The sequence below is a fragment of the Phalacrocorax aristotelis genome, chromosome 1 (genome assembly GCF_949628215.1).
Source record: "Phalacrocorax aristotelis chromosome 1, bGulAri2.1, whole genome shotgun sequence".
In the NCBI taxonomy this organism is placed as follows: domain Eukaryota; kingdom Metazoa; phylum Chordata; class Aves; order Suliformes; family Phalacrocoracidae; genus Phalacrocorax; species Phalacrocorax aristotelis.
The window spans coordinates 174,376,771-174,389,233 of NC_134276.1; the positions used below are offsets into that span (position 1 = coordinate 174,376,771).

A 12,463-nucleotide genomic window follows, 5' to 3' on the forward strand; every position below is an offset into this window, starting at 1 on the left:
CCCAGAATATATGTTCAGTCTTCACACCCAGAAAAAGAAACAAGGGCTTTGCCAGACCAGGTGAAGAGGAAAAAAAATATTACTATGGAATATTACTTTTACTCTTGCAGAAATTATAAGAAATTCTGCCCATAGCGGGACAGGAATGGAAGGGGAATTTGACCCTCCACATTTTTCTTCAAGAGCCATCTCAGAAAAATACCCACCGGTGATGGGAGAAACAAGCTCCCAGCCCCCAGCCCCGCCAGACGCTGTGCCTCCCGGCCCAGGGCCGCCGTGAGGAGGCAGGTCCCCACGCAGGCAGGAGCCGGCGGCTGAACATGGGTGCTGGGGACCACCCCGCAGCCGGGTCTCGCTGCCCTCCCCAATACCAGGGAACGCGCTTAAAGAACGAGCAGGCCAGACAGCTCTTTTACAGCACGTTTTATTTGCAGCGGGGTTTCCAGGGTAGCACGTCTCTCCCGAGCCCCAGGGTCTGTCTGCCCCGGGGGGACCCCGGGCGGGGGCCGGCGGGGTGCTGCGCCCAGCCCCGGCGGGAGGCGGCGGGCCAAGGGGCGCCGGGGGTGGCCCCTCGCCCGGGAAGCGTTTGCGGGGGGCGGCCGGGCGAGGGCGGCGGCCCCGGAGGGGAGGGATGGCAGCGGCAGCCCCCGGGCCCCTCATAGCGCCTGGTAGGTCCGTCGGGGCGGCGGCGTCCCGGGCGTCCCCGGCCCCGAGTCGATGCTGGCGCTGGGCGAGAGGGAGGCGGCATCGCGGAGGGGCAGCCCCGGCTCCTCCGCCGGGGAGAGGCGGTCCACGATGCTGGAGAGGCAGTCCAGGCTGGACAGGGCGCTGCTCTGCTCGGCGGCATATCCTGCGGCCGGGGGGGGACGGGGGGGACGGGCACACGGCAGCGCGTTACGGCAGGGTCCTGTCCCGCCCTGCCCTGCCCTGCCCTCCCCAAGTGCCGCGGGGAGCGGGCCGGCCCGCCCGGCCTTCGCCGCCACCCCCCGCGTCCGCGGCTTACCGTGGGCCATCTCGGAGCAGTAGACGGCGTCGAAGCTGCTCTCCCTCGCCGCCCAGGCGGGGCTGCCGCAGTCGGCCTGCAAGACAGCGAGCGAGGGGCGAGTGCCGGCCTGGCCGCCCCCCGCCCCGCCCCGGCGAGACCCCCCCATCCCCGAAGGGAAAGCGCCCTAAAGCCCGGCGTGGAGGGAGCCCCGGCGGCGGCGGGGGAGCGGGGCGGCAGCCCCACGGCCAGGCTGCCCCGTCCCCGCCTCCCCACGCCTCACCCCTTAGCTGCGCTGCGCTGATGTCGGGGACGGGGTCGGGGGTTACGGGACACGAGCCCCCGGGGGCTGGGGCGCTGCTGGGCGCCCTCTGGCAGCGCCGCCGGGCCCCCATGCATTCCCGGAAAGCCCATGTGCATGCTTAGCGTTAAACCTGAGAAGGGGCCTGCTTTAACCCAAACCGTCTGCCTTTTCCTGATGTCCGGCTGCTTTCGGCCCGTCTCACACCCGTGGGGCCGCTCCCACGACGCTGGGCCGAGGAGGACCTGCCCGCGGGCCTTCCTGGGGTCCCCCACAGCCCCATGGCTCCTGCCCCTCTCTTACCATCCCATCGGAGCAGCTGGAAGTGGGGCTGGTCGGTTCGGAGCAGCTCTGTCCTGGCAGGTGATAGTAGTTTTCTACCTGTTCCCTCAAGAGCTCCTGGAGGCTCTCGATGTATCTGATGGCGTTCCTCAGGATCTCTACTTTGGGGAGTCTTTGGTTGGGGTTGGCGGTGGTGCATCTCTTCAGGGTCTCAAAAGCCTGGTTCACTTTCTTCAGCCTCCTCCTCTCCCTCATGGTGGCCGCCTTCCGCCGGTCCATTGTGGTGGATTTTCTCTTGCAGGCTTTGCAAGCCCACATGAGGCAGTGGCCGGCCTGGTGGTGGCCGGTGGGAGCTCGGACATGCTCCTCTTCCTCGGAGCAGGCGGGCTCGGGGGGCTCGTGGGCGCCGAAGGGAGGCAGGTCCCTGGGCTCGAAATCCTCGGGGAACTCGCCCTCCGGGGAGGAGAGGCAGGAGCTGTCATAGAAGAGCTCGGAGGGGGAGAACTGGCAGCTGTCCATCACCTCCATCCCTGCAGCGGAGGCGTCAGCGCGGGGCGGCAGCCGGCGGCGCTCGGCGAGGCGCTCCGCAGGCGCTGGGGCAATTTCCTCAGTAATTAGCGACCTGAGACCAAGTGTCCTTTGCTTGATGCGGGGGGCCCTTATATATACATGTAAAGGGAGGCTGGTCCGCAGCGGCCGGTCTGTATTAGCATATCTCACCACATCCCCTGCCGGGGGCTGTCTGGGCAAGCCCCCTCCTGTCCCCAGGAGACAATTTGCTCCGCACCGCTCCTTTGGAGAGCGGCGAGCTGGGCACATCGCTAATGCACCACCTCCCCAGAAGTGGTTGCGACATCTCCGAAGTTTAAACCAAGTCTGGGAATTTGCAATTTTGGTATGAAACGAGAAAGAGGGGCAGAAACCGCTGACGGTACCTACCGAGCTGTTGATCGCCCCTACGTTCCCATCTCCCATCACACGCTGCAGCGGGAGGGATACCGGCTCTCCCCGAGGGGGGATTAATGTAGAGCCCCCACCGTAGCACCTACAGTGTCTGCTTGTGTAACTTCATTCCCCACAGCCCGTGGTCCAGGTCTAAGCTAAAACAATTTATCCCTGTTTTCAGACCTAGGATTTGTGCATTTTTCTTGGGGAGATCTTTGTCCTGGAATTAAATCTGTGTCACCAACCGTTTAAGTTTACCAGCTAGAGGACAAAAATGTATAGCTACGTGTGGCCGGGAGAGGCGAGAAGGGGGGAAAGCCAGATTTTAGGGTCGTCGGATCGGGTCACAGGGAAAGGTACTCACAAAAGAAAAGTGTACGTGTTTGCTCCGAGACAAATCCCCTTCCCATTCTTTCTCCTACTCGTGTGACCTGGTGCTGCTAGAGACACAACAGCCGAGCAGCGCCTTGGGCTTGCTAATTTTCTGCTTTCAGGCAAACTTGTACCGTTACAGATGCGTCCCAGCTGCCAGTGCAACAAACCCCTCCTGGAAGTGTAAAATTTCTAACCCCGCAATCCCTAAGTAACTTTACACAAGTCGGGGACAAAAGCTTTGCAGAGCTCCAGCCGCAGCAGTAGCCGAGCGGAGCGGTGCAAGGGTCATTAGAGTGGTAATGAAGCCATTTAACAGGCATTTGCTAACGCGCAGGAATCCTTTGGTTTCATCCAGGTGGCTTTTGTAGTTGAGGAAAAATATTATGAGAAGGCAAAGGAAACCTTCCCTACCTGGGAATAAAATTATGTGACCTAGGTTAACTCAAACGGAGAGCAAGTGACCCAGCAGCGGTTCAAACGCTACCGGAGCCGGTGTGTGTGCCCAGGAAAAGAGGCGTCTTCAATTAGCCTCTCTTCAGGAAGAGGTAATGCGGAGGGCATGGCGAGCATGTCTCAAGGAGCAGCTTCTTCGAGTGAGCGAGGCGGGTCGGGAACACCTCCTCAGAGAGGTGCCGTGCAGGGGGGGAGCTGGAGAGCCTTTATCCTAATCTAACCTAAAATTTATCCTAAAAAGTAAAAATAATAAAAAAAAACCCAACCCCAACATGTATGCACTCTTCTTCCTACGAGCAGATGCATAAATATCTAGAGGTTGAGGAAGGCTACATCTGCGCTGCTTCGGTTTATTTGGGGCCATAAGCGGGGGGAGCCCCCTTTGAAATGAATACTGTAGGAAAAGGAGAGAGTTGATAACGGAGTAATGTTACAGAAAGGGGTAAGCTCAGAGTTTCAGGCTCCTGCCGCTCCGAGGTGCAGGTTGCTGTTTAGTCGGGCCACATCTGAAACAGGGCAGTTCCCTATTGTTTTCCCAAGAAACCGTCCGTCAGGAGGGCTCTGCTCGGCGGTAACTTGAACTCTTCGCTGGGCTGGGGCGCGCACACACACACACACGCACAATTTGATTTACCACGTTTGCGCTGGCTAAAATAGACCTGTTTACAGATTTATGCTTTGTGCACAAATAAACTTGATCTTTAAAGTGCCGGTTGGAGTTCTGATCACCTTTCAGGGGTTTATCTCCAAGCACGCACAGTGCATCTCCCGGTGCACAATGCCAACCCCCGCCCTTCCCCGCCGCCCCGGGTCCCGCTCTCCTGGCGTGCAGAGCTTTAGCTCGCAGTTTTAACTCCTAATCCCGGGGGGGGCTGGGGCTGTTACGAAACGTGCCCTTTCCCAAAAGTCTTTGAGGAGCTAGGAAAATTTGTTTCCTTTTTCCTTGAATATTTTGGGGGAAGAAAGGATGGAAGATCCTGTCACTCGGGAAGAAAAAAAAAATAAATCTGTAATTAGTGTCCCTTAAGGCCCCCCGGCTCCTCTGGTAAAGTGCTCTCAAAACAAATTTGCAAAAGTGCAGTAGGCGAGTGGAACTAAAGAAAGGGGAGAGAAAACACTAATTCCAAGGCTGGCTAATGAGGCTGCGGGGGGGGCGGAGGGGAAGGGTGGGGTGTGTGTGGATATAGTGCCGTATTTCAGGAGGCGGGAGGCTCAAGTCCGGAAAGCGGGAACAGCCGGAGCACCAGACACTGTCTGCTCCTGGGGACGGGCAGGGAGAAGATGGTGAACGTGTCAGGACTTCTTTAAATGGCGTTCCTCACCCCAGCCCTCCCCGCTCCGCAGCAATTGCCGTGCCGCACCTATTTCTGGAGGGATTCAATCCCACGCGGGGACCGTGCAATCCTTTCCCAAGCCCCACGCCTTTCTATTTAAGCAAAGAAAATCCGACCGAAATCTTAAATCACCGGCCCGGGGTGGGGGGGAGAGGTGTTTGGGACCCACCTGAGCAGGCCCCGTTGTGCCCGCCCCCGGCCCCGCACCTCTTCAAAGCCCTGCCCCGCTTCCCCCGCACTCCGCCGGCCTCGCCGGGAGGAGCGCCTGGGCCCCGGTGTGGGGCAGCAACCGGCAGCGAGCGCGTTATTTAGGGGTGTATTTTATTTAATACGGGTGAGTACGTAGACGCCGCCGCCCGACACAAGGCAAGCCGCAGCCGCGTCGCCCCGTGCCTCCTTCGCCCCCCGCCTGCCCCCGCCGTCGGTGGGTGCCGGTGCCGGTAGAGGCGGTCAGGGCTCCTCCGCACCGCCCCGCCAGCAAAGCTGTTTCCCAGTTGGGCTGTTGTAGCCGGGCGCTTCCAGCCATGTGAGAAACGTTTGGTTCCCCCCAGCGCTGGGAACCCTGCGCACCTAAGTAAACACATTAGTACCTGCCAGAGGGATTTGTATAGAAGACAGCTGAAGAAGGCATTGGCCTCTGCTGGCACTCTGGGACTCCCAAGAGAGATCAAAGGGACACGAGGGGGTTTTTAGCAGCCTTGAGACTGGGAAAAGTTGCTAGTTCCTGCTATCGGAGGAACGTCCCAGCGAGCACATGGCTCAATTATTCAACCTCCTCCCTCCCCTGCCCCCCGCTCCCCTTCCCCACCTCTTTCTCCACAGAAAGGTGGAAACTCTGGAAAAATCGTACGGGTTCCCCAAGGCAGCAGCCATCCAAGCAGGAATTTTCCCCGTGGAAATCGCTGCTGGATCGACGCCTTGCCTTCGACCTCAGCAAATAAAGCCCGCTGCCGGCTGCCTGCCTCCCCCTCCGGGTTGCGGGCAGTTTTACGGAGGAAAATAAAGATGCACGATAAATTTTTTAGAAAAAAATATCCAAACCCAGGCTTTAAGCACTCGGCCGCGCCCTCACGTCAGAGGAGAGCGGTGACAAGGCAGCGGCACTGCCGATACCCCGTCTCCCCCCGCCCGTCCGTACCCCCGGTACAGCGGCAGAGCGGGGCGCTGCCGGGCCGCAGCGCCTCCCGCACCCCTCGGGGGGGCTGCTCTTCTCGGGGGGCGACCCCTCGGGGGCTGCCCTCCCCCTCGGGGGGCGAGCAGGTGGCTTCCTGGCGGAGCGGAGCAGGTAGAGGCGCGGGCGGCCGGGGTTCAGCAGGGGCTTCCCGGGAGCAGCGCTCCCGCCCGCCTCTCTCCCGGTAAATAAACTGCAGCGGGAAGGGGGGAGCGGGACGGGGGGGAGGGGGGGCACTTGCGTTCGTGTAAAAAAAATGCGATGACTTTGTGCGCGGCCCCTCTGGAAAAAAAAGGCTTGATTAAATCACAAACCTCTTGTCCTTACCCAGTTATTACCCTTTGATTTGTGATTCCAGAGCCCTGTTTGCTTTGGCTGGGGACTTAGGTAAAGATTATCGTTATTAATATCAAACACAAACAGTTTAATTGCAAACACACTGAGAACCTTCACTGGCAAGCCCGGCATGTCAGCCGCAGCCGCGAGGGTCACAGAGAGTCTCTTCGGGAGGTATTTTCTTTATTTAACGAAAGAAAACCCCCTTCCTTTAGCCAAACTTATTCCAAACAACCTCTCGAGTTACCCTGCTGCTGCAGGAGACCCTGCCGTGGGGGTCCTGCCGGCCGCCGGGCCGGGCCGTGGAGGTTAATGCTGGGCTGGCCGCAAACCCGACGGTAGGCTAGGGCGGTACTGGGGTGACACTGTGGTTTTGGGGGTGCCGCAAGATCTCCCCTGCCCCACCGCGAGGCTCGGGGCGGCCGGGGCTGCCTCAAGGACCTGGAGGTGCCTGCAGCCCTTCCCTCCGGCCCGGCCGGGGTGGGAGCAAATGATGGCGAGGAGCTGCTCACCCGATCTGAAATACTCCATTGCTGCTCAAGTCCCTTCGCTACAGAAGCAAACTAAGGCATCTTCGCTCTGTCCCTAAAACGCCGGGACCGCGTACAAAAAACCGCGGTCTCCGAGGTGCCGCTTTCTGAAGCGCCCCAGGGTTCTCCGAGGCAAAGGGCTTATTTGAAACGAGAAAAAGGGGGAGGCCGTCGTAGCAGTGCCGCCGCAATTACTCCTTACAACAGAGGGTCTCAGCAGAGAGCCATGACAGCAAGTACTGGGGTGTTTTAAAGCCCCGGCTGGCGGCCGTGCCGGGGTGGGGGGTGGGGTGGGGGGCGCGGCGTCCAGGGCCGGCGGGCAGGGTGGTCTCTCTTCAGAGCTTCCCCTTCAGACGGAGGTTCCCGTGCCAGCGCCGGCCGAGAAGGGCGAGACCTTCCAGAAACGTGGCTGTGACCTTTAAAACAAAACAAAACAAACAAAAAACCCACAAACAAACAAACAAAAATACCAAAAAACCGCAAAACCAAACCGAAAAATAAATCACGGGTTAAAGCTGGCGAGGAGAGGGCCGAGCCGACGGAGCGTCCCCTCGCTTTGGCTGGCGCCCCGGCGAGCCCCGTGTGCGGAGGATGGGGCTCCCCTCTCCCCCTTCTCGCACCTTGCTCCCGCACCCCGCTCGGCCCAGGGCACGAAGGGCCCGGTACAAGCCGTGCCGCTGTGACCGTGAGCGGCTCCGCTCCACCGTCCTCAGACAGGCTTGTGTTTTTTTACATCACTGAGTGAAAGTCTTGATGTGTTGTTACACCCCCACCCCCACCCCGACCCCTTTTCGGCCGCTTAACTCTTTCCTCCCTGATGGACCCCATCCTCTTCTCCCCCAGGCTGAGGGAAGTCCAGGGGAGTTGCCTCTCCCGGGAAGAAGTCACAGCCCCCCGGGAGCGGGCTCCTGTCACGGCGTTTCGCTGCCCCGTCGGGGCAGCCGGCACTTCCCTTTTGCTGAGGCGCGGCCTGGGGCCAAGTCTCCGGTGCCGAGGGGAAAAGGCGAGGGGCGCTGCGCCTCTCCCCTCCCAGGGACCGGGGCGGGTGGCGGTGGGGTGTGCTCTTTGCGCTTCCCCTTTCTCCGCTCACCCACCGTGTGCCGGACGGGGCCGAAGGAGCCTCCCAGCCCGGCGAGGTCCGCAAGTGGCCCCGTCGGACGTTTTAGGGCAGCGGTACCGCTTCCCGGGGCAGAGCAGTGTCCCGCCAGCGCTGCGCGGAGCCGGACTGCGGGCGGCGGGGTCCGGCCCGGGCACCCACCCGTGCCTGCCCGCCGTCCCCTGCGAGCGAGCGCGGCTGGCGGGTCACGAACACCGCGGGTGCGGCCCTGGGTAAGGAGAGACGCTCCTTAGTGGAGAAAAGGAAGGAAAAAATCTGTGCCGGGCGCTGCCTCCAGCCGCAGGGGCCGTGCCGGGGCTGCACGGGTCCGACTCTTCAGGGCTTGGTCTCGCCGAAGTCAGCGAGGCCCCGGGTTTTACCCGCGGGATCGGGTTATTATTTAATTACGAGGTGTGTGCGGGCGGGGGGGGGGGGAACACTGTAGCACAAAGAGCTTTATTTTACAATCCAAGAAATCCGTCTGTTCTTATATACAGTATCACATTCCATCATTTAAATATATATTTGTTATCTTTACAAAAGAAAAGACAGTACTAAAATTATTTACAGGAACGAAACAGGGCGGGAACTCTTTAAATACGACTATCAGGAGATGCAACCAACAGCTTCACTCAGACAGGAATGAACTTTCCGGTGAGTCTCAGACAAAGCGGATCACCGGTACACAGGTACGTATCTTAAATTACAAAAAAAAAAAAAAAAAAAAAAGAAGAAGAAGAAAAAAGGAGGAGGGTGGTCTATCCAACAGAATTTAAAGAAAACAAAACTCAGGAAAAACAAGGAGGAAGGGAAAAGGGGGAAAGTCTGTTTGGCTCGAGTCGGTGAGAGCCGTTTTCTTTGGGGTAGGTGCACCTTGCCTCGACCGTAACAAGGCCCCTGCCCGGGCTTTCCACTGTGTTAATCTGCTTCATTACTTAGTTTAGAGGGAAGGGGGTGGGGGCTCCATCTCCGTTAAATACACTACCAGAGCAACCGGGTTTATTTCTCCACTACTTCCTCCACGCTGGGCAGTTTGGGCTCGTCGGAAGAAATACTGTCCACTATGGAAGAGAGACAGCGAAGGCTGCTGGAGGCCGACGACTCGACGATGGAGCCTCCTGCTGAAGGGGAGAGAAGGGATTAAAGAGGAAACCCCGTCGTTCCTCCCGGGCGGGTTCCTCCGGCCACCGTGCGGGGCTGCGGCCGCCGGGGCGCGGGGAGGGCGGCGGGGGGCACGGCCCGCCGCCGGGGGGGCGGCGGAGCTCCCGCCGTGCGAGTTACCTTCCTTGGGGCTGGCGGCCAGGGCTCGGGAATGGTCGGAGGCGCTTCGCCAGTCGGAGCTGCAGGTGCTCAGGAAGTCCGAGCTGGGGATCTGCGGCGGGCGGGCGGGCGGCGCCGGGAGCGGGGAGAGACGGGGAGAGGACGGGGGTCGGTGAGGGGGAGCGCGGCCCCCCGGGGCGGGCCGGGCCGGCCGCCCGCCGAGGGCCCGGGAGCTCGCACCTTCCCCGGGCCGCCGCCGAGGCCCTGCCGAGGAGGAGGAGGAGGAAGGAGGAGGAGGAAGAAGAGGAGGAGGAGGGGGAGGAGGAGGGGAGGGGACGGGCGCGGCGGTTTGGCAGCTGGACGACGGGGCGGCGGGAGGGATGGAGCGGCAGTGCTTACATTTCCCTGCTTGGGGCTGAAGCTGAAGGGGTCCCCCCCCATCTCCTGCATTTTCTCCTGCTGATCCAGCCTGTGCAGGAGGTCCTGCAGCCTCTCGATGTAGCTGATGGCGCTCCTCAGGATCTCCACCTTGGGCAGCCTCTGGTTGGGGTTCGCCACAGTCCGCCTTTTCAGAGCCTCGAAGGCTTCGTTGATCTTCTTCAGTCTCCTCCTCTCCCGCAGGGTGGCTGCTTTCCGTCTGTCCGTGGGGGCCGACTTTCTCTTGCAAGTTTTACAAGCCCAGATCAAACACTGGCCGGGGCAGTGAGGGGGTTGTAGTCCCGGGGGTGCCAGCACATGCTCCTCTCCGCTGCTGTCACTGCTGGCCTCTGGTGGCATTTGGTCCTGACAGGGCGACAGGGTGCCATCGCTGCTGGGGTACAGTGGGGATCCTTCCGCCATCTCCAGCTGCTGCAGGGCTCCATTGTCCCCATCCAAGTAGAAGAAATAGGAGCCAGTTTCAAAAAGGTCCATCATCATGCTGTCCCTCGGCCTCTCTGCCTGCTTGAGTTGGGTGGCAGGCTCAAAAACACCCCGAGGAACAACCCGGATGGAATTTAATTAGTGCAGTGACATAAGTCCCCCCTGCTTTATATAGGAGCTGCTGAAACCCTATCCAACTTTTAGCTGTCGCGGTGCATCACCCTCCAAAACTGATTCCAGCCAGTCTCCTGGGCGCTGTCCTGAGAACATCTCCTATTTAGAAGGGGGGGGGGGGGGGGGGCGCACAGGGGGAGGGAGGCCAATTAAAAAGCAAAGAAGAGGGAAACAAACGAAAAATAAAATTACAGACAAACGTCTTCCCCCCCAAAATCCTTTGAGCTCAGGGTGCAGCGAGGAGACGTGAGGTGGGGGCTTGGGAGCCACGTCCAAGTGTGGCTGGCAGCCCCGTCTCCGCTGCCGAGCCTACGGGGGCACGGCTGGAGGACAAAGGCCCAGGGCTCCATGGGGAGCCCTCCCCCAGCCCACCCTTCACACCCCCCCAGCACACGCTCCTTGCCCTGGTGCTAAGTATAGATCTATAAGGAGAGATTTCAAAGGCAGCCATCACTCTCCAAATAGACGGGTTAATATTTTCAGAAGAAGTCCCTGCTATTCCCCGCCCCCCCCTTGAAGCATGCCATTCCTGTGACCCAAGCCACCCGGGCCAGCCCAAGGTTAGGAGCCAAGCTCACTGTTCCTACACACACACAGGGGGAAGGTTGCCAAGGCGGAGCCTTGTTGCGGTGCTGAAGCACCCACGGTTATTGCAGCTCAGCTTAGTCTTTTCATCTGAACTTTCCCACATTGCCCATGAGGTGACAGGAGTGATTCCAGGGTTACAGTCGGATGGGGTGCTCTGGACAGCCCCTGTCCTTGACGGTGTTTAGAGCAAGTGAAGCCCAGGCATCTGGTGTAACTGCAGTTTAATCCCTTAGGCCTGGCAAGGTATTAGAGCTTCCTAGCCCCTGAAACAGAAATGAAGCTTGCAATCACTCTCTCAGTGTATACTGTAATGTCACATCATGTCTAGGCTTCTCTTACATCAAGAAAGAGAAGGCATGGGAAAATGGCCTGTTTGCCTCTTTCCCTGACTGCCTTGTGCCCCTTAAATCCCACGTAATTTCTCTCTGCTTATGTAAAAACATGCATATGTATGTGTCCATATCTAGAGACACAGGCATATACATATGTATATTTATGTGGATAATTAAGTATCTTTCTGTGTGTGTACACACATATACATGTATGCTTTTTCATAGAAAGTCACAATAATATGACGAGTGGATGAAGCCCCTGGATCACCACAATATCTCTCAAATGTAGCTTCTAACTTATTCTATTTGAAGGGAACCACAGCTTTTTTTGTTCACTTCTCAAAAGCTGCAATGAAGTTGATCATTTGACTTGACTGTTTCTCCAAAACTGATTGCAAACCAAATTTTCAGAGTAGAAAAATCTTGAAAAGCACCTGTGATTTTGTTTTGACTGAATCAGTGTTGTTGGAATGGATCTCATTGCTGCTCTAATGAGGCAGAACAATATCTAGTTTTGGATGAGACAGAGAAATTTGGACTGTTCTCAGTGAAACTAATTTTGATATTAATATTCCAGCACTGAGGTTTTTTTTTTCCTCTTGAGATGAAAGAAAGCGTAGTCTTGCTGTTAAGGAGCTGAACATAAGCCACAGTTTCTCAGTTTCCATGCTCTGCAACTTGCTTTCTGTTTGACCTTTGACCAGTCGCTTAATTTCCCTGTGATTTAATTTTCTACCTTTAAAAAGGGATATATTGTTGACCTTTACCCATCCCTTGTGTTTCTCATTTAATTTGCTGACTATCCAGGGAGGAGCCACCCCTTGGCGTTACATGCTTTGGAGTCCCACAGGGATGATTGTCCCACACCGTTAGTGATGGTAGTAGTAAAAAAAAAAAAAAGAAAAGAAAATCATAAGCCTGCAGATTATTTAAAACATTTTCACATTTACTACAGTTGTTTTTTCTTTTAATCTTTAGTTTCTTCACTACTGCTTTGGGAATGTTTGGAACAAGACAGATCAATCTACTCGTAAGGTGCACAAATGAAAACTTCATTTAAGGGAGAAATATCATTACCAAATTGTTGTCTTTTCAAGAGTTTTCGCTCGGCTTAGGGAGGTGGGAAACTGGAAGTTTAGGAGCCAGATGCTCCTTCTGCTGTCAACAGATTTTTTTTTTTTAAACAGGTAACAAAAAGTTCTTTCTTTCCAGCATTTAGTGCTGAAGTAAACAGATTTGGTTCATCACAGTAACGTGGGCACAGCATAGTTAGCCCTTTACCAAGCAGAACTCCTATAACTGCAACTGATTTTTAATTTGAAGAAGCCTGCCAATTTCCCCATCACATAAGCAACTTGAATTTTGCTGTAGCCTTCACACCGCGTCTCCCATTCCAGCTCCTCGGTGAGCGTAACACAGCTAGCAGACAACCCTAGCATGTTT

General features: G+C 57.4%; 2 protein-coding genes across 4 annotated transcripts; both read right to left on the reverse strand.

Annotated features, from left to right (window-relative positions):
• Nucleotides 1-410: 410 nt before the first annotated feature.
• MYF5 (myogenic factor 5) lies at nucleotides 411-2,296 on the reverse strand. The gene is made up of 3 exons (XM_075110880.1): nucleotides 1,587-2,296; nucleotides 1,004-1,079; nucleotides 411-850 (listed from the first exon to the last, which is right to left on the reverse strand). Exons 1-3 carry the CDS (start codon nucleotides 2,091-2,093, stop codon nucleotides 657-659), a joined length of 777 nt encoding a protein of 258 aa, XP_074966981.1. The 5' UTR covers nucleotides 2,094-2,296; the 3' UTR covers nucleotides 411-656.
• A 5,951-nt stretch (nucleotides 2,297-8,247) lies between these two features.
• Nucleotides 8,248-10,071, reverse strand: MYF6 (myogenic factor 6). 3 transcript variants are annotated; one of them, XM_075080734.1, is made up of 4 exons: nucleotides 9,465-10,071; nucleotides 9,087-9,177; nucleotides 8,791-8,926; nucleotides 8,248-8,502 (listed from the first exon to the last, which is right to left on the reverse strand). In XM_075080734.1, exons 1-3 carry the CDS (start codon nucleotides 9,981-9,983, stop codon nucleotides 8,805-8,807), a joined length of 732 nt encoding a protein of 243 aa, XP_074936835.1. In that variant the 5' UTR covers nucleotides 9,984-10,071; the 3' UTR covers nucleotides 8,248-8,502; nucleotides 8,791-8,804. The 3 variants fall into 3 exon arrangements, with proteins under 3 accessions (XP_074936835.1, XP_074936836.1, XP_074936833.1); XM_075080735.1 differs by having other exon boundaries at nucleotides 8,791-8,923; nucleotides 9,465-10,054; XM_075080732.1 differs by having other exon boundaries at nucleotides 8,248-8,926.
• Between the last annotated feature and the right edge of the window lie 2,392 nt (nucleotides 10,072-12,463).